Source organism: Amblyomma mixtum, chromosome 1 (genome assembly GCF_055824585.1).
Source record: "Amblyomma mixtum isolate Tamu chromosome 1, ASM5582458v1, whole genome shotgun sequence".
NCBI lineage: Eukaryota > Metazoa > Arthropoda > Arachnida > Ixodida > Ixodidae > Amblyomma > Amblyomma mixtum.
In genome coordinates this window covers 149,426,405-149,447,814 of record NC_143012.1, presented here as the reverse complement: position 1 = coordinate 149,447,814, position 21,410 = coordinate 149,426,405, and the positions used below count along the sequence as shown (strand labels likewise).

The 21,410-nt window shown below is 45.2% G+C and overlaps 1 protein-coding gene across 1 annotated transcript in view; it reads right to left on the bottom strand.

The window, feature by feature from the left end:
• The window catches only part of LOC149367931 (sialin-like), a 59,507-nt gene that overhangs the window by 26,930 nt on the left and 11,167 nt on the right, over positions 1–21,410 (bottom strand). Inside the window, exons 2-6 of the mRNA XM_089557941.1 lie at positions 11,501–11,703; positions 9,915–10,151; positions 5,823–6,000; positions 1,887–2,020; positions 387–536 (exon numbers count right to left, since the gene is read on the bottom strand). Coding sequence (XP_089414067.1) covers positions 387–536; positions 1,887–2,020; positions 5,823–6,000; positions 9,915–10,151; positions 11,501–11,703 — 902 coding nt within the window. The remainder of the gene's footprint in view (positions 1–386; positions 537–1,886; positions 2,021–5,822; positions 6,001–9,914; positions 10,152–11,500; positions 11,704–21,410) is intronic.

Genomic DNA, 21,410 nt, shown 5'->3' with positions numbered 1-21,410 from the left:
GGGTTTAACATCCCAGAGCGACCCAGGCTATGAGGGGCGCCATAGTGAAGGGCTCCGGATCATTTCGACCACTGGGATTCTGTAATGTGCACTGACATCACACAGTACACAGGAATCTAGCTTTTTGCCACGAACCCGTGTCTTTCGGATCAGAAGCTGAGAACTATAACCATTGAGCCACTATGTCAGCTGTGTTTCACGTTGAATCAATTAGCTCACATGCATATAATAATAAGCTACAAGAAATGCATATATACGCAAAGCAGAGCTACCCGTGTTAGCACCTTCGAAATTGACATTCCACATTCACACCCTGCCATTTGCTCAAAGTTTGCAGCCGATTGCTTGCACAGTTTCAAATCGTGAGAAGATTCTTGTGCACTCACACTTCCGATGGGCCGGTGCAGGACGCCCCGGAGGTAGTTTGGCAGGTCGATGAGCAGGAGGTAGAAGCCCCAGTTCCCACAGAACATGGTCAGGCCCAGGGCCCAGACACTGCGAGAGCGCAGCAGCCGACCCCAGGGCACGCCATGCGGCTGCAAGCACACAGAATGCTTTGCAAAGATACTGCACACGAGAGACCCAAATCCAAAAACAAGGCATGGACACTCAAATCGCATGCCACTGAACTTTGCAGAACTGTCATTTTGGTGTTACAACATGGCAAACTGGCAGACGCGACAAGACTAAAGAACACTTCACTAGGGGTGCGCAAATATATATATATTTTTTAATACCTCTAGCACAGAACAAAGGTTATAAGGGCACAGTAAGCATTTTCAAAATCATGTATTCTTCTAAGACAAAAACCAATAGTACATATAAAAAAAAAAAGTGCATTAAAGCTTTGACAAACTCACTGAAGCTGTGTTGACTTTCTGCAAAAGATTGCTTATGTGTTTGAACACCCGGAGAACAATATTTGATAGTAATAAAAAATTTAGGAAGTTGCTGTTCTGTGTTAAAAGCATTTGAAAGACTATTTATGTATGTGAGATGATGAATGCACATTGCTGGATGTTGATGTGCACACTGTGAGAGATTCACAGCTGCAATGACCTGCATAAAAGCGTTATTGCTTTGGCAGACAGGATCATAAAATTATAATTCACAAGTTTTCACAATAAATTCTACACTCACGTGACCTCATGTGTACACCCTCAACAGCATCAAATTCTAGCCGACATAGGCCTTAAACTGCAATCCCACCACGATAACATTAAGAAAGCTACTGAACTGTGCACCCCTCCTGTCTACTGCGTATTCACGCCTGCATTCATTTGCGCTGCTTTTAATGAATGCGATAGCACTTAAGTTGTCGTCTCACAAGAAGTTTCCAACTTCTCTGTCATGAAATTCTCTGATTGGTTGAGAGAGTCATGACATCATCAACACCACGTGACCACCAGTGGACCAATCACAGGGCCCCACCAAACTTGAAAATCTGAGAACCCCCAAAATTTGGAATTTGGCTCGCACAAAAAAAGTTCCAAAGCACCCAAAATTTTGGAGGAGCCCCACCCCAGAAAATGAATTAAGGTGGATTAGCAGGTAAAATTAGTACAATTCCATTGGATGGCTATCCAATGAAAGGTACTGCAACATTCTAGAAGGTGATGACTCATGCATACCAGATAAGGGCAGGGGAACAGGTTGAAACTGAAGTTTTGGAGGGAAAATTGCAAGAAGAACAATACACACTCATTGCAGACACCACAGCAAACAAACTCAATGCTACCGCATTTTCTTCTTTAAGAATGTGGTCAAGAAGGCCCCCAAGTTTTAAAAGTTGCGGCTTCTGGTTACAATGTGCAGCAGCAGTATACTGTCTAGCCTACCGAGTCCTCTCCAGTGAGTAGGAAGAGGGCAGAGATGGGGCGGAATACCTGCTGAGCAGCGCAGGAGGTTCCGCGGTGGCGCTGGATGTGCTGCAGCTCCCGGCTGGAGATGCCTGGATGCATCTCGGGCCACTCGTGGACCAGGCAGAGCCAGAGCAGGGACCAGCCACAGCCCAGGACACCTGCACCCAGGGGGAATCCCCGAGAAGGGGCACTCAGGCCTGGGCTGCTCTAGGGGCACAGGGGGACAACTCCATACAACTCTTGCTGTCAGGGAAAACTGATTCCTTTACTGGCTATGCTGATGTATGCGCATGTGGCAGGTTCTCTCAGATCATGAAAGGCCGTTTACCACTATCCCTCATGAGAAAAGTATACAACAGCTGTATCTTACCGGTACTCACCTATGGGGCAGAAACGTGGAGGCTAACAAAGAGGGTTCGGCTTAAGTTAAGGACAACGCAGCGAGCTATGGAAAGAAAAAATGATAGACGTAACGTTAAGAGATCGGAAGCGGGCGGAGTGGGTGAGGGAACAAATGCATGCTAATGATATCCTAGTTGAAATCAAGAGGAAGAAGTGGGCTTGGGCAGGGCATGTAATGCAAAGGCTAGATAACCACTGGTCCTCAAGGGTAACGGAGTGGATTCCAAGAGAAGGCAAGAATAGCAGGGGGCGGCAGAAAGTTAGGTGAGCGGATGAGATTAAGAAGTTTGCGGATACGGTGGCTGCAACTGTCAAAGGAGAGGGTTAATTGGAGAGACATGGGAGAGGCCTTTGCCCTGCAGTGGGCATAGTCAGGCTGATGATGATGATGATGCTGATGTTTCTTTGGCACTGAAAGGTGCACTCATTAATGCAACAGCATGAAGGCTCCCGTTGTGCCGAAAATCTGGCATCACCAGTGTAATCGTTGTGAGCGGCAAATTTGGTGGCCCACCTGCTACCTAGGTCATCTGGTCTTATGACATCCTCACAGCCTGCCTGCCTACCTGTGGTTGTGGGCAGTTTGTCTCACTGGTGGCTGTATTTGAGACAGCCACCTGCTGAGGCACATCACTTAATTGCTGCATCACTACGCCACGAGTGGTGTGAGGACTCCCAGAGATCTACGAATCTAAGGTAGGGAATGACCATTTCCGCATACATGGGCATTAACCATTAACGTTATTGCATCATAGCAGCTAGGACAGAATCAGCAGCAACGGAAAATGCCAACGCATTAAAACGATCCACCGAAGCACACCTTTTTTCTTTACCTCAATGTCCCCTCTCTAGGTCTGTCTAGCCATTGTTACTCTGGGCAACCTACTCTGTCCCCTCCTCTTTCATACCTCTGCTAAAGGCAACGCATGTCAGCTGCCGGCGTTACATTGTGTGCAATCATAAGAGACGTGTAGGCTTGCCCACTGGCTAGCAGAACCTGCACTGCAAGCCAATGCAGTGCACTGCAAAAACTCGAAGGGCTGATCACCCTTTGAGTTTTCGCAAGCCAGCATCACTGAGAATCTCAGCAACACACAGAGTTAAGGCACTTTCTGCGGGCATGTCAGCACAGCACAAGAAGGTGGTGACAGTCTACAAGGACGTTGGCAAGGCGATGTATACATACGTGAACCGTGCAGAGAAGGGTAAAAAATATCTGCCCCAACAAAGCACAGTGCTCCAGAAGGTGCTTAATTCTGTTAGTCTGAAAAAGATTAAATGATTTTGAAGACAGCTGGGTAGCTTAGCTGATTTAAAGGGGCCCCGAAACACAATCTTAGTTAACTGTTTTGCCTGTTGATTGCATACAGTGAGTTATAATGGTGCTAGTATTAGCGTCGGTAATACCGCGTACATTCCGTTTTTTAATATTTTAATGTCCTCCCAAAAACAACTTCACGGCTCTGATGGTGTCGCCACACAGTGGCGGGTTTTTAGCAGCGGATATGACATCACCTGGCGCGAGCTTGATGACCGGACAAACAGTAAATATACTGCAAATTGTGTGAATAGATAGAGACACATTTTGTCACCTGTCTGCGTTTTATATTAGATCAACAAAAACAACTTGCTTGTCTTAGATAAAAGCCCTGCAAAGCAAGTAAAATAAAAATACACCACCAGGGGCGATCTGGCATGGAAACAACGCTGCCAGTCTCAGCAAGAACGAGTTACAGAGAGCAGGCAACCATGGAGTACAAACTTCCGCGACGTGTTCTGGCGGGCTGTTTTGATTGGTTGCGCCAGGTGCCGTCATTGGGAGAGCGAAATAGGAGTGGGAAGCCCCGCCAAAATCGAGTTGAGGGCAGCGTTTTGTTTGCTTGTATTTTGAAATTTCTTCACTGAATAACTCCCGTTCCTGTGCATCGATTCCTGTAATTCTTTTTAAGTCAGCATCTGTGTGACATAAAGAACCCACCTGAAGTATAGCCGGTATTCCCCCAGGCAGTGTTTCGCAGCCGCTTTAAGGAGCAACAGAGTATTGTTGGAAAAGTGTTATGTGCGTAGTCTATGTACTTGGATGCCATATTCCTTTCTGCCAATTTCGCATATCCCCCTAATTTTGCTGTAGCAGGATTCAACTGTATATGTGTTCTTTATCTTGCAAGGCATGCAGAGTTTAAAGACAGGCACACAGTTTTTTCCATTCAGTACCTAACTTTCTACACAGGACACACTGAAGCCACACACACACACCACTGTTTACCAACAGCGGGTGGAAATCTTCATGCTGCAAACATTCGTTGACTTTAATGACTTAATAGCAGTTTCAATATCATCTCCATTTGATTTTGTTACTATACTGCAATTGCAATATGTGATGTCCCACTCATTAGTGGCTGCTTGCATTTCGAAATGTTCAAGCTAGCCAGCTCTTTTAGTTAGGCAGTAATTAAAAGCAATGCCACAGAAGCTTTGTGCTATAATGTGGGCTTCTTGCATTCCAAGAATAGCAGTGCGTTGCAACGCACTTCCAATCCAGCCACATAATGCAATGCTGCATTGTATACACAAAAAGCCCATTAATTTGAACTTCATAGGACTGGAAAAAATGTTCACTCCAAAAGTTAAGTTACGGAATGACCCTGAAAAAAAAAAAAAAAAAAGAAAAGCTTTCAAGAACTGTCTGCATCTTTGCAAATTAGTTTGGTGAAAAACTGGGCAATCGGTGCCCTGTTTTGAGATGAAGGCAGTGCGGCAAAGGCTGTTTTTCACATTTCCACCAATGATTTGTTGCATGAATGCTGTTGAGAGCATTAAAGCAGAACTGCTCCCGAATGTTAGGGGCCCCCTGCACACTTCACGAACGGTGCGATGCAGTGGAGCTCCACTGCTACAATGTCATGCCCATCATAAGTAACACCGTCGTGTGTGAAGAGGCTTCACCGCAAAAACAGGGAACGGCGCGTGACAAGTTTCGGTTCACTGGTGGAAGAATAGAATCACGTGGACATAAGCGAAGGAAATGGGGCCAAAGCCACGGAAAAAAAGGGGGGGGGGGAGACAGTCAGTTGACTGGTCGAGCTGCCATCGCTGCGGGCTGGCGCACAGCTCCAAAAAAAATGAAACTGAAACTCAGTGGCCAGACAGTTCTCAGACAGGGTCTGCCTGCTTGTTGTCACAACTGCCGTCACATGCACGTCAGAGGCACGCAAGCGACAACGCAGCATGGAATGCAGGTTTTGAGTATGGCTACTTCGACACTCTCTTGCCACAGTGGTCGTACTTGGACGCGGCCTCCCTTTGGGAGCCGCTCAAATTAACTGGTGCGAGACCCGCAGAGTCTGAATTAGCGAGCGCATGACGACATAGCCTTACATCGGCGCTCGCTGGGACCGAGCCAGCAGTTCCAATTATCTGGATTTCCGGATTAATGAGGATCAAATTAACGAGCTTTTACTGTACTCATCAATGTGCCAGCTCTCCTCTCCTGTTCGCCAAGAAGGCCAGCCAAGGCATTTTCAACAACACTGCAAATGGCTGGCGAATCCGACCCACCCAGGAGGTAGAAGACGCTGGGCCATCCCCAGGTGCTGGCGCACAGCTGGGCGGTGAGCGGCAGGGTGACCACGGTGCCAACCGAGGTGCCCACTGTGTTGAGGCTCACCAACCGGCTGCGCTCGTGCACGGGCGACCAGTGTGACAGCAGCGCCAGGGATGAGGGGAACACCACGCCCTGCACATCAGCCAACACACACACACTGTACAGGCGGCCACACAAGCCAGGATGTGCAGGAGTGACCCCTGTGACACTACTGCCAGGGCAAAGTTGCAAAGAAAATTCCTCCCATTTTCCTCAAGTTCAGAGGTGGTGGCACAGGAACACACAGCTTAGATAAAGCTTGGCCTAGCACTCATAGGCTTTCAACTCACTACTTTTGAGGGAGACTGCGGTTAGTGTGCTACTCTGCGATGGCTGGCATCGGTGTTCTAATGTCTTGGTCAGTCATTCATATCATATCATCATATCAGTCTTTTCATATCGGGCATGCGAACTCTCTGGCTATCACATCATGTCATTAAAAGCAACAAAATGCAATGAGAAAGTTCATTAAAGCTGCATAAGAAATTACCTAATTACATTCTAGACTAAAAGATCTAAGACCACCAGCTCAATTATGATTACATATTTGGAATCAGAAGAGAAAAATGCATGTGTGTGCAAAATTTCATGACGTTCTAGCCATAAATAAAAAAGTTAATTTTAAGACCCTCATCCCCCTTAAGTTAAGGGCAACGCAGCGAGCTATGGAAACAAAAATGATAGGTGTAACGTTAAGCGATTGGAAGCGGGCAGAGTGGGTGAGGGAACAAACGTGGGTTAATGACACCCTAGTTGAAATCAAGAGGAAGAAGTGGGCTTGGGCAGGGCATGTAATGCGAAGGCAAGATAACCGCTGGTCCTTAAGGGTGACGGAGTGGACTCCAAGAGAAGGCAAGCGTAGCAGGGGGCGGCAGAAAGTTAGGTGGGCGGATGAGATCAGGAAGTTTGTGGGGATACGGGCTGGCCGCAACTGGTGAAGGACAGGGTTAATTGGAGAGACACGGGAGAGAGGCCTTTGCCCTGCAGTGGGCGTAGTCAGGCTGATGATGATGATGATGCTGGGATTTCCTGTATAAATGTGTCCTTTCACACACCAGTGTCCTCATGCAGTGGGCTTGCAGATTCTCCTAACCTTGCAACCCCTCCAGGTCCACAGCTGTAACAATGTGTGGCAACCAACGCTACCCAAGTGGTACGTTACTTGACGTCACAGGCACTGGCCCCACATGGAAGCAAGGGCCAATGGGGCCCATCACGGAGCTCGATGCAACTGCAAGCGAGCGAGTGAAAGAGTGAATAGCTGAGTGAGCGAGACAGCGTGTGGGTGAGTGATCAAGTGAATGTGCATTTGTCCTAGCGTGGTAAAGGGAACACACACACTTCACATGAAAAGCTACAAAAGTAGGGGTTCAGGCGGTCACCGAGATGCGAGACAGTTACAGCACCATTTCCTTTCCTGAAAAAAACCAATGAACCTAGACTGAGTGCATCTCAGACTTTGAGTGAAATAAAGTGACACCATGAGCAGGCACGAGATATGCAACAGTGATCTCATAGCTGTCTCCTCTACTGATTCTCACAAAAGCAGAAAACACCAATGACATGCCTACCTGCAGACCTACAAACAGAAACCATTGTTATAGATCCCACATCCGAGAAATGTCCGTGACATCTGTTTTGGTCAAGTGAAAACTATAGTGCTTTGCGACCGGACCTTAAAAAAGGTACAAGAAATGGCAGATGTAAGAACTAGACACTAAGAACATGAAACAAACGGGCATCATGATTTTTTAAGTTTGTTCTTTGCATCCAATAAAAGCACCAACTAGCTCCTGAACAGCTTGTGCTTTGCAAGAAATTGTCACTGTGTCCTTAACCCTTAATCTTCCACTACCGAGATAACTCGGGCTACCACATATGCACACCCCCTGCCTCTCCCGAGTTAACCCGTTTTGGCTCTTTAACTCACCCCCTGCCGCTCCCGATAATACTCGTGTAAAAAAAAACGATGCAAACATGTAGCGTCATCTATGGAGAGACTTCGTAAATTCATAGATCTTGTAGGGTAGATTTTAAACAACAGATGGTGCGCACGTTTCCACATCCGAGTCACTTTGCTTTGGTCTGAGCACAGCAGCCATGAGGCTATGTGCCACACTCGTCCGCGCTTTGACGGACGAAGAAATTCCAAGCTGCTTGTGAATTCGGAGTCCAATGATAATGAGAACGAGGAAGGAGCCCACCTAAGTGCCTTGTCGAGTGATGACAGCGATGAAGTCCCCCTGCCACCGAAAAATCCGTGTAACAAGAGGAAAACCGACAGGCATGATTTTTGCTGGAAGATTTGATTCAGTACAACTAATATCTATAAGATTATCCTGAATAAACATGTCTACATGCCCTGCAGAGCATTTTAGTGCGTTACTAGCAAAAAATTTCCAGGAAACTAACATGCAAAAAAAAAACCGGCAGGGTATGTGCAGATGTGAGTAAAAAAACCTGGCAGTGAAAGGGTTAATGCAGGAAAAGATTAGGGAAATGGCATGGGCATCCACTGTGGCGTGAGCCTGCTCCTGTTGCAGGATGCTTAGTGTGGGCTTATTCCAGTTGTGGGATGCTTGCTATCATACCATAGGTCACATCCTGGAAGCGCTCAACCACTCCTGCGGAACTCTGAAGCTGTGCACTGGATCCACACAGCTTCAGGATGCCACAGAATTTTCTTCTAACAGGACATAATTTATACTGATAACCTTTCACCTTTACCATTCTGAATACTCACTATTATTGGAATCTTTTTTTACTGATGCTTTTATGCAGTTCTTAAGCATTTTTTCCTGGTTGTCCATACAGCGCACTGTTCATCTGAATTTCCTTGCTTTATTTCCTTCAGTCTGTTAGGCTCTCAATTTCTTCTAGTTCATGCAGCTTTACTGAATTGAATTTGCTCTATGTGTTTTGTGTAATGTTTTCCGACTTAGATTTATTATCCTTTTCAAGTACACAGCTTTATTTGGTTTACTTTTGTATACTGGAATATTTTTACTTCTGTGCCATTTCCTATACATATGAATGTAATTTCCTAAACACTTGTTTGCAAGTAACAGGAGGTCCCGTTACAGTCACCGACTCTGGGGCCTCCTTCTGCACATTGTTTTTTTGCAACCACTCGTGAATAACCTTGGAAATTAAAAAAAAATTTCAAAAACTGCGCACAGCAGTTATCGGACAGAAATAAACTTGTGAAGCTAGTGCTCGCTTTTCGCACGCTGCACCAATAACGCAATTGCACAACCCAAAAGCGTTCGGCAGCCATCGCAGCGCTGCTCACAGTGTTGACCGCTTGTTGAAGAGAGAGAAAGATTGGTTTAGGTTTGGTTTATCGGGGTTTAACGTCTCGAAGCAACTCAGGCTATGAGGGATGCCGTAGTGAAGGGCTGCGGATAATTTCGACCACCTGGGGTTCTTTTAACGTGCACTGACATTGCACAGTACATGGGCCTCTAGAATTTCGCCTCCATTGAAATTCAGCCACCACAGCTGGGATTGAACCTGTGTCTTTCGGGTCAGCAGCCGAGTGCCATAACCACTGAGCCACCGTGGCGGTGTGAAGAGAGAGGACGAGATAGGACAGTAGAGTCAGTTCTTGAGCCAGTTGGTATACTTGATTTACACTCGTAGTTTTCCAGTGCAACGGCGCACGGCCAAAGAAAAGAGGCAGGAAGAGAAGAAGGACAAACACTTTCTCTTCCTGCTTCTTTTCTTTGACATTGTGACATTGCGCTGAGAAACTATGAGTGTAAAAGAGCGTGTTGTCGGGCTAGTTGGTTCTGCATAATATGTAAGTGAAATGCGCAACAACTTAGACAGGACACAGAAAGAAACACATACAACAGTTCACGAGCGCAGTTCACGAGCTCGTGAACTGTTGTATGTGTTTCTTTCTGTGTCCTGTCTAAGTTGTTGCGCATTTCACTTATATACTATGAGTGTAAATCGAGAAAGGACAGGGTCGGGCATCAACCGGAAGAGGAGGAGGGAGGTACCTCGGAGATGCCCTCGCCGAAGCGCAGCATCATCAGGGCTGCCGGGCCGATGCGGGCAGCAAACGGGGTGAGCAGCGTGAGCAGGGACGTCACCAGGATGCCCGCCCCCAGCAGCCGCTTGGCCCCAATGCGCTCGGCCAGCCGACCCCCGGGCACCTGCGTCAGCACGTAGCCGTAGAAGAAGGAGCCCAGCACCATCCCTTGCGTCCGCTCGTCCCAGCTGAACTCGCCCCCGGCCTGCAAGGAGAACACACTTCAGCAGTGCAACGATGCAGTCAAAGGAATTCAGGCCAGCCAAAAAAAGGGTTAACCCTTTCAATGCCAAAAGTTGGGCAAGTTGGATGACTTCAGGTGCCATTTCTTGTTTTCATCAAAAACAATTATTTTTCCACTTGAACAGTACACCCAGACGTTAAGAACAACGATTTTTTATTGCAGTGCAAAATACCAGCCAGCAGTTATTTTTTTTACAGGGATGTGCAAAATTTCGTACAAAGAGCTGTAATGGTTGAAAATACATAGCAACACAGAAATGCCAACGTTTACCAGGTAAGCACCCGAGGAATCATGAAAATAGTTTGTTTCGAAGATGCACACCACACTTGAAATTGAGAAAAAATAATAAATTCCATTACTTGTGGCAAAATCTGCCTGCATAAAAATGGTGGACGTGCTTCCTTGCCAACTTTTTTGTGATTACTTACTGTGTTGGCCATATGGCAGAAAAAAACATCCTACTTGCGACATGAATGATGATAAAATCACTTGAAACAAAGGAATCGCTGCTAGGTACAGCACACTCAATAAAGGCTGCAAGCTCACTTTGATTTGATTTTTGTGGGCTTAACGTTCCAAAGCAACTCAGGCTATGAGGGACACCATAGTGAAGGTCTCCGGAAATCACCTGGGGTTCCTTAACGTGCACTGACATAGCACTGTACACGGGCCTCTAGAATTTCACCACCATCGAAATTCGGCCGCTGCGGCCAGGATTGAATCCACGTCTTTCGAGTCAGCAGCCAAGCACCGTAACCACTGAGCCACCGCGGCGGAGGTGCAAGCTCACTGCAGACAACTACTAGTCTCAACATGCCAAGCCATCCTTGCCAGCACTGCCACTGTTTAATGAATTATTGATGCCCCTGCTATGCTAATTTATAATAGTTCAGGCTATTAAATACCACCTGACTTAAAAAAACTGGATTTGAGGAAATTATGGCATGAGGCCACTTTTTCCGGAAAATTTTTTAATGGCAGATAAAAATAGAAAATGAGTTGCCTGTCCTAAGAAGGACATTGTTTTATCCTAATCAAAATGTGAAAAACAAAAAAATTATGAAAATTTTTTTAAACGTACTAGATATATATCTGATGCCAACGGTCATGACTACAATATAGTTCTTCGCAAGATCCAACTGCTTTTTTTGTTGTACACAAAGTCAGGAGCTGCGCAGTGAACCAAAAATAATGCGGAGCGAGACTGTCGCCCCTTTAAATCTGCCCGTTGTTCTGGTGCTCTGTAGCCCAGCAAGTGCCACAAGAAGACGCGGTGTGACCAAAAGGTGCCTTCGTGTCATGTGACGCACCGTTTCGGGGTCTGCGGTGGCATTGTAGAGGGAGCCGTCAGGGGCGGGGCAGTCCGCACCGTGGGCTGTGGTTCCTGCCGCCAGCACTGCTGTGCCATTGACCATGGCCACTATGGCCACGCTCAGGTTGACGCGCAGCGCATACAGCAGGAAGAAGCCCCAGAAGAGCAGCAGGCTGAGCACGTACCGAGACGGAAACCGCCCTGCACAGCAGACACGGCGCAGCAGTGCAACTATGTCAATACAAAAAAACGAACAGCTCATCGCAGCTACGCTACGAGGCATACCACAAATGTAGGCACTGTATCACACGGTAGGTTGTAATGGGGACGCACTCGTCCCCTACGGTTCGCTTTCCCGCAATGTACCCTCAACAGTGGTTAGCTCCCCCACAGTTGATAGCATGCATCTTAATAGAAGATTCTGGAGCCAATGGTAACAGCTGCCCTTACCACATAAAGCCAGCCATAGCAGTTCCACGCAACGTGCTTATGCAAAACACAAGCTGGTGAGCAGCCATCGCCTCGGTTGTCATTTACACTTCGAACACAACAGTCCTTTCAGCCCCATTGAAAGTCCCATGTCAGTCTGGCAGATATCTCCCTTCAGTCACACTGCCACCGTATGTGCACAAAGCTCATTTGATGTCACTTCTGGCTAACTCGAAGGATGCACTGTGGCGCGAATCGCTGGAGCTTACATTTGCAAACCGTTGCAACAAGCAGCGTAGAGCCATCTCGAGCCAGGCACGCAAAATGAATGCGGAAGGCCAGTTTCAATTAGGATGCCACCACCTTTTATAGCAGATATCATATACCTCCGGGGAATGTGCATTTCTATTTGTTTGTTTCGCAAGTGTGAGCACTTAAAAAGTCTAAAATGTGCTTATTTGCTGATATAACGACTTCCTATGACAGGCCTGAGTGAATGGGACTACATTCAAGCCCGCGAAAGCAGTGTAGAGTCACAGTGTAAAGATGTGAAAGCCAGACAGAATTTATATTTGGGAGGATGTTAATATTTTGCGAACAAACAAGCAGGTTTTCATAAAATTCCTAAAATTTTAGTCCTTCCCTCTACTTGATAATTTATGGCTCAAGGTGTAAATTCTAAGCACCTAGAATTTTATGGTGACCAGAACTTCAGCACAAAGGTGTCTTCGTTCAGCACTATAAAAGTGCAGTTACTGTGGCTAGCAGTTCAACACGTAACCTCATTTTAAACAGTAAAGTGCAACAACTTCTTGCCTGTACCACATCATTTATATGGAAGAGGCCATAGTTTATTCAAAACAATAACTCAGAATTGAATAGACAAACCAGCACGCAGAAAAGCATGCGCAACCAAATAGGCAAAAAAAGAATAAAAGTGTACACTCATAAAGCTAATTCCTTAAAGTGCTTTGGTGAAAGCACTTTAAGGAACTAGCTTGGTGCTATTGCACCCTGAGTGTCTTTCTATCTATCATAGTGTGCTTCTAAAAGCGCACGCCTAAAACCTTAAATGTCCTCAAGGAAATAAAGTCCTAGATGTGAATGGACCAACTAGCCAAACAGTATGCTTTGCCTCCAGTGAAACATACACTGACAAAAGTCACTGGACAGGTGCCCATTTAAGCCAACGGGATGTGTGTACGGGGAGAGGGGACACTGGTTGCCATAAGATTATTTCAGCTTTCCACGTGCTAGTTCTCAGGCCATCAAGCCATGGTCAACAAAAGCTACACGTGCGTGCACGTTGGTTTAGCACAACTGCAGTGCACAGGGCAAGGCGAACACAGACGACAGAGACAACAACGCATTTGCTATTTCCAACTTTTGAGCCGCCGAGGTGGCTCAGTGGTTATGGTGCTCGGCTGCTGACCCGAAAGACGCGGGTTCGATCCCGGCCGCAGCGGCTGAATTTCGATGAAGGCGAAATTCTAGAGGCCCGTGTACTGTGCAATGTCAGTGCACGTTAAAGAACCCCATGTGGTGGAAATTTCCGGAGCCCTCCACTACGGCGTCTCTCATAGCCTGAGTCACTTTGGGACGTTGAACCCCATAAACCAAACCAAACCAAACCATTTCCAACTTTTGTGCAGTAAATTTGCTTCTATGCACCCCTTATGCACCGCAGAAAATTTCAACACCACATGACTTCAACAAAGGGGCACAATGGTGAACAGATTACACGAGCACAGAAGGGAAGCCCTCATGCGAACACTGCGATATTGCCACAAAGTTTTGTAATGTTTATATGTTCACGCTCAAAGTTGCCGACACGCGGCTTTACCACTGTGATGCAAGATACGACTATGTTCAACTCAAATGACTGCAGTCATGTGAAACCGCTTCTTTTACATTATCTGAGATTGCCGTAGTTGCTTTTGACACTTTATCTCAAAGGTTCTTCATCAGCTTTAAACTGAGCACAGCCGAGAGCAGCGGCGATTCTGTTCTTCAATGCAATATGAAGCACAAGAGAAAAGAAAAGAAAAATAAAATCACCTCACATTAGCGCAAAAAATAATTTTAAGCACTAAAAGCATAGTCAAAAGCGATGCTCAAGGTATGAGGGCAAAGGAGAGGGTTAAAATGCCAAGCAAAAACACAGCTAAAGAAGGTGTAAAGGGTACAGTGTAGCAAGCAAAAGCAGTCTTAAATGGAGAGAGACCATGCCACCAGATGCACAGCAGGAAAAGACTAACACAGAGTAGTCACTGCAAAAGCAGTCAAAAAGCAAAAGAAAAAAAGAAAGCAAATATTAGTCAAGCATGAAAAAAATCATGATTTTTGAAATGGAAGGCACATACAATATTGACAAATCATTCCACTGCAGAAAAACAAAAGCTCCTTGTTTGAAAGCCATACAGAAAGGAAACTGACATACTCATCCACCAACCAGCTAACTTCAGTTGCATCAGTAATCCCACACACTGCTTGGTTTTCATGTGCGTGAAGTGCTTTGGATTTTGTGATCTCTGGGATGCACCTGCAATCTTGGCAAAGGATGTCAAGGTTGCCATCATCACCATCTGCCTATGTCCACAGCAGCACAAAGGCCTCTCTCCCATAAGCCTCCGACCAACCCTGCCTTGTGCCAACTGCGGCCACCATATCCCTGCAAACTTCCTAATTGCCCAGCCTGCCTTGCGTTGTGAGGTCAAGATGCCGGTTACAACTCTGCTGACGTAGTACAAGTGCTCTTTCAACCTTTTGTTTAAGTGCCTTCCCATCTATACAACATATTCTTTGCCATGTCGACCCTCTTGTTAGCTCTCAGCCATGAGCCATACTTCAGGGATGATCATAAGGGATGCAGATATCCGCAGCCTTCCATCACAGGTAGTTACGCGATTAAAATTGCGGCATACGCCGAAGAGATCATGCTTTACTTGCGGCATGAGGCTAGACTAGCTACATGTTTGTATCCTTTTGAACAATGCTGTAATCTGTCTAGTGCAATTCTAACTTAGGCTTAACTCCATAAGTGCGATGCTCACTGCACACTGTTGTGGCAGCCACATTCTGGGGAAAAAGTATTGGCATTATGGTGTGACAAACTCTATGTGGAATTCGATTGTATATGTTAACGAGACTGAGTAAACTACGGCTTCAGTGAACCTAACAGAGCTTCTGCACCTTGACTGGTGCAGAGAAACTGTCATTTACGCCAGTGCACTGGTTGCTTTTTCAGGTGGTGGGATGCTTCACGAGTTTAGGGTGCTGCAACATGGTTGCAACACAGTTACAGAGGACACAGAAATTTTGCTGTCATTTGATGTGAAGTCGCTTTTTACCAGCGTACCCACTGATTTGGCCGTCAAGGTTTGCACAGATGCGCTCCAGGCAGATGCAACCCCACTGTAAAGAACACCAACTGAAGTTCCAGACCTCAGCAACTTCTTCAGTTCTGTCTGTCGAGCAGCTATTTCACATTCGAGGAGAATATTTTTAAACAAGTCCAGGGTACGGCTATAGGCGCATCAATTTCTGTCACCGATACAAACTTGACAATGGAGCCACTGGAGTTCTGCGCCCTTCACGCCCTTCAGCTTCACGCCGCGCCCGATAGTCTTCCATTGTTATGTGGACAACTGCTTCTACATAATCAAGAAATCAGCTCTGACAGAATTCCTTTTGCACCTCACCAGCATGGAACCGGCTATACAGTTTACTACAGAAGAGGAAGCAGATGGTCGTCTGCCTTTTTTGGACATTCTAGTGAAAAACGAAGGCCCTGGAATGTCATTCAGTGTATTCTGCAAGGACACGCACACGCTGGCATGTACCTCAGCTTCAGTTCCCTACGTCTGTCCTGTCACAAGAAGTCCGTTGTCACTTCACTTGTCCACTGGGTAGAAAATCGCTGTTCTATGCCAAAAGAGACAGCGATGGATCTGGATACTGTTCGCCGTGACTTAAGGTGGGGTGAGACTTTGTTTGGTCAAAAAATTCAGTTTTGAGATTTTTCAATCATCTGATAGAGAATTTCTTTATCCTTCAGAAAATATATTACACTTGGGTATTCACTGTTTCAAAAATATTTTTTTTTCCTTTTTCTTCGACACGTTCACGGGAAAAGTGGGTGTATCTCGACCACTAATCTCCACAGTGATCTCAACGCAGTCTCTTCGTTTCCGATACATGCAGAAAGTCAATGCTCTGAAGGTTTCGGTTTCGATTTTGAATTTATTCTTGTGAGTAGTTCATTTGTAAGCCACTAGGGCTCCTTCTGTTGCTCTTCTGTTTATGGCTGCGCACTAATCTTTGACGCTGTCCCCTTGTGCTGTCGATGTACTAACAATTATTCTGGGTGAGGTGTCCTGAAGCCATCTTTGCCAGTCTCAAAACAGTTGAGACAGCGGTCAATGATGCAATTACATGCTTTAATGATGGAAATATAGCACGAATAAGGGTGCTGAAACATTCGAGAGCCACCCCTGGGCCTGTGTGTGTGTCAACGCTAGCGTCTCTAGACAGACGGAGGGTAAAAAAAAAAGATTTCAAGCTGAGATCTGAAGCGAAACAGGAAGGAAAGGACCAAAGAAACAAAGAGAAAGGGTATGGCGAAGCTGCCACTTCAAAAGACTACAGCCCAGGGAATTTTTGAAGAATAAAAATGTTTTCAGACTTTACCGGCGTTTTTCTCAAAACAACATTTCTGGATGTTTGTGTACCTTTTTCTCGGGAACTATAGGGCACAAGCAAACAAAATTTCTCTGAGGTGTTAATTATTGGCAGTTACATAACTGGAACTAGGATCAACAGCCTAGGTGCATTTCTGTTTTTTTTTCTAGCATAAAAAAAACGGTCATAAGTGGCAATTTTCATGCATCGACAAAAGCAAAAAAATGTAAAAAATCTATTTTTTGTTGTAGGAACATAATTCTAGTTCCACGTCTGTGAAGCATTTGTTGCTACCTTTGTGCAAAATTCGAACACTCTGTGGGTAGTAGATCTTAAATAAAAGGTACAAACGTATAAAAAGTAAAAAACAAAAATAAAAACTGCAAAATTTAAAACTAATTTTTTGAGTCTGCTGCAAGTTGCGTCTATCTTTAATATTCCTCTCAAATTTTATGACCATAGCTTTTATTGCTACTACTATACAGCCAAATTTTGAAACTCGATTTCAAAGTCTCACCCCACCTTAATTGATATTTTCGGGCTATCCCAGTTCCTTTATACAGAAAGTCCAGAATCGCCTAGCTCATTAGCCGCCACAGCAGCCTCAGCAACAGAAGAAAAGGACTCCGACAGCCTACGTCTCAGGAGTAAGCGAACGCTTATCCCACATATTACGATCTTACGAAGTCGACATTGCCCATGCATCCACGCGGAAACCCAGACATGTGATGGTTGCAGTGAGAGAGACAAGGTAAAGGAGGAGAAGTTCCCGGGCATTGTGCACAGGATTCCTTTAGCTCACTGTGAGCATGTCTACATTGGTGAAACTGGTGATTTGCTGAAAAGATTATAGCAGCACCACAATGATGTCAAGAACAAGCGCGTGGCAGCCAACACACTGGCTGATCATGCTATCTCCAAGGGCCATGGCACAGACTGGGATGGCATGAAGATAATTGGGGAAAAAAAAGAGCAAGGTGACGAGGCTTTACCTGCAATCTTTTAATATTCAGATGACGGCACACACGCTTCATCGCAACAAAGGCAATCAACCCTCGATATACTCCCGCTGCTTACGTCATATCATGAAACGTATATAACCTACCTTCATTTCCTTTCTTTCACTATGAACAAGGCCCCCGTAGAGGGGCTGAAATGTCATTTTTTAAAATGACTGGTCGACACTTGAAGAATTTCCACCATGAACACACCTGACCAGGCTGATTTCCGTCAAACCCCGAGTTACATCTGGTATTCATTTCAATTCTTTTTTTTTATTTGTAAACCTAAATTAGCCAAACAGCTCGATCATCCTAACAACAGTATTTTCTCACACCATTTCAAAGCCATTCACAACCGTACTTTCAGCAACAAGGGAGCTTGCACTATGCTAAATAAAATTCGAGAAGAGTGAATTTAGGACAGCAAAAAAAAAAAAAAAAGCCTCAGAACATCATTTTTTGGCAACAGTTATCAAAAAGCGCTCCCGTATAACAACATAGAAAGTTGGGTCATGAAAGATAACTCACTATTCTGGTCATCTGTAGATGGTGTAAAGGCAGGCCATTTAAATCTAAGGTGTTGCATGCCCCTCATGATCAATGAACTTTACGCATACAAAGAGGCTCCACAGTCCAACGCTAATAGACTTGCCAAAATCCCTGCTGCCTGCCGAATGGCCCGTGGAGTGCCTCTTCAACTGTGGCCACCGGCACAGCTCACTGCGGGCTTCTCAAGTGGACACAACTCAGCAGGGCAGACAAGAGCAGAGATAAGAAGCCACAAGAGGCATGTCAACAGGAGAGAAGTAATCCTGATGTAAGGTGACGCTTTTTAAGAACCACCCCAATAATAAGAAGCAGACAAGAAAGTTGTTAACTAAAGCACTTCGGATCGTGCTTTAATAAGGCCTTGACATGAGTACAGTCGCCGTCAAAAGTAAATGGAAGGTGACTTTATCAAAAAAATTTAATTTCTTTAAATCTAAAGCATAATAGTCCATGTTTGTTGGTGAAGAGTGCAATTCGCACAATCACAATCAGTCTGCACATACGTATTCAAGGATGCATGAGTTGAGCGGGCAATGATTAAATTTTTTCGTTAATATTGCCTTTCATTTACTTTTGACGGCACCTGTACATAACTATTGGACAAGCAAATCCTATTCTCGGGCGTGGCTTGCTGCTGGGCTAGTGTTTTTAACTCGGCAACAGGCATAACAGTTAACCATTACCACTTACTGCCATAAAAATTCCAATTTTTCCAATTTCAAAAATTCAGTACAGAACCCTTGGTACAAAACAGATATAGATAAACTAGTGAGGGTACAAAGTTGGGTGTTCAATAAGTCTTTAATAATTTAAGCAGGAATTTTAGCATTTCATCCACAAAAACTCTCTGAGATGGCAGCCACTAGAAAAATGGAGATATTCTTTGAGAATAAAATTTTTTCACAGAATTTATCATTGTAAGACTGGCATAAACCGTGACTTGTATATTCATGGACCACAGTGTTTCGTTACGGCAAGATCATCCGTTAAAAGTAAAGGAAACTGCCCGTAGAAATGACATGCACCAGTATCCTTTTTTCCTAAGGTCTATAAAAGATTGGAACAGGCTCTCTAAAGAGGCAGTGTCAATAACGCCAAATGATTTATTTGCTTCCTCTTTGTAAATCCCTTGTCCTCGGCCTGCAGTGATGATCTGTCGTGATGCATTGTCTGTACATCAGTTTGTTGCCTGTTGTCATAGGTGTTATGTGTTATTCCCTCCCACTGTAATGCCATCTATGGTGCTGCAGGTATTCGAATAAATAAATAAATTAACAAATACATAATTTGTGGGTCAAAATGAATGAGTGAGCCCAAAATGAGTGAGTAATCCAGATGAGTCGAGATGGGTAAGTGCGCCCAGATGGGCTGCGAGTCAAAGTGAATCGCGAGTTGGAGTGGCTGACCTCAGATGAGTCACAAGTCTGAGTGAGTCCAAATGAGTTGTGAGCCTAAATGAGTTTGAGTTATTCTCAGTTTGAGTGAGCCCGTAGGTTGACCAAACTTATGTGAGCAAGCCTGAGGGTGCACTTGCGATTTTGCCGCCGAAAATGTCAAGCTAAGCCAATAAAGCCTGGACATGTTGCTTCGCCCGCACATTATTTTTATACAACAGCTAACCATTCCCAACCAAACATGAGATCACATCCCCAATCTCTTTGCAGGTGGATACCACCACCACATACCTGAAAGCGAAATTGAGGTGCGCGCTTGCCCAAGAAGTCAATTATGTGCGTCAACTTTTTCATCATCAGTGGCAATTTACCCAAAGCACGCTGGCGACCTAAGCTCCAATGATGTGTTTCTGTAGCAATGTTGTCAACGCTAAAGCGTACTGCTCTAGTGCAGTGTTCCTGCCACAACGTTGTCCACGCCAACACATGCAGCGTACATCTTTACGCCACTACTGCCACACAGCTCAAAGTGCTAATATTAGTTTGGTAGTAGTATTAGTCGATGCAGACGACAACGTGCAATGTAGAGCACAAGAATGTGTTGCAGTTTAACACGAGGAGTGATCGGCTGTGGCGACAGCCAAGTGCTCTCGTGCAGTGGCCTGTGAAGCTGATCTGTTCGTGCCGCCGAGAGTTCGAATCCCAGTCATGGCAATATTTATTTTATTAATTTAAGGTTTGCCCATGGTCACCCACAAGGTCAAGCTTCAGACAAACCGGTGAGCTGGTTTGACCTCCTGAAGTAGCACTTTTGCACTAATACAGAAAGCAGCCCACTGATTCTGGGCAAAGTGCTCACCCCCACCTTCCTTGCCGGTCTATGTGGCTCTACTTGCACTCAACCATAGGCTGTACCAGCTAGAAATGACGATGGGGTGTCGGTTTTGGAGCAGGAAAGTGTGCCATTCCAACGCTCTACACACGGGTGATAGGCAGACTTTACATATAGGCCATCATCATCATCATCAGCCTGACTACACCCACTGCAGGGCAAAGGCCTCTCCCATACCTCTCTCCAATTAACCCTGTCCTTTGCCAGTTGCTGCCACACTATCCCGGCAAACTTCTTAATCTTATCCACCCACCTAAATTTCTGCCGCCCCTTGCTACGCTCTCCCTTAAGAACCATCACTTATCTTGCCTACACATTACGTGCCCTGCCCAAGCCTATTTCTTCTTGACTTTGCCTAGGTATCATAAACTCTTTCCTTACAGCAGGAAAACTGGTAATTTCAGGATGGTGTGTAAGTAAATTTATTCACCCATAAATGCAAAAATATTGCTCTATTGCAGCACATCATAGTGCAGCCAACAGAGCTCTCTCCTTAATGACTTAAGAACAAAAACAGGATATGTATTGCTAATGAAAAAAAAAAAATCTGACAGGCAAAATTCGACAGTGTTACCTAAAAATTCCCTTAAATATTAAATATAGTCAGTCTTAAATTTGGAGAATATATAATACAGAATATATGCATGATGCGTTATGTCAAAAATGAGTATTCAAAGCTACAGAACTGTTAACGCCAAACTTTCTGATCAGTAAAAAAAATAATAAATTTTTTGCGCAAAGCTTTTGGCTACTCCCCAGTGGAGTGCCACGAACCTGGCCTGTCCTGCAAAATCTCCGTCCGTTATATTGCTGGTGCAAGGAATTGTTCACAGCATACGTGGTACCTGAACAGAGGCTCAGAAAGCAAGCATCTCCTCAGCAACGCTGAAAACACAAGTTACAGGTGGGCACCTGTCGACAGTTCAAGAGCAGTCATCTCTGTCTGAACTAAACTCTGACGAA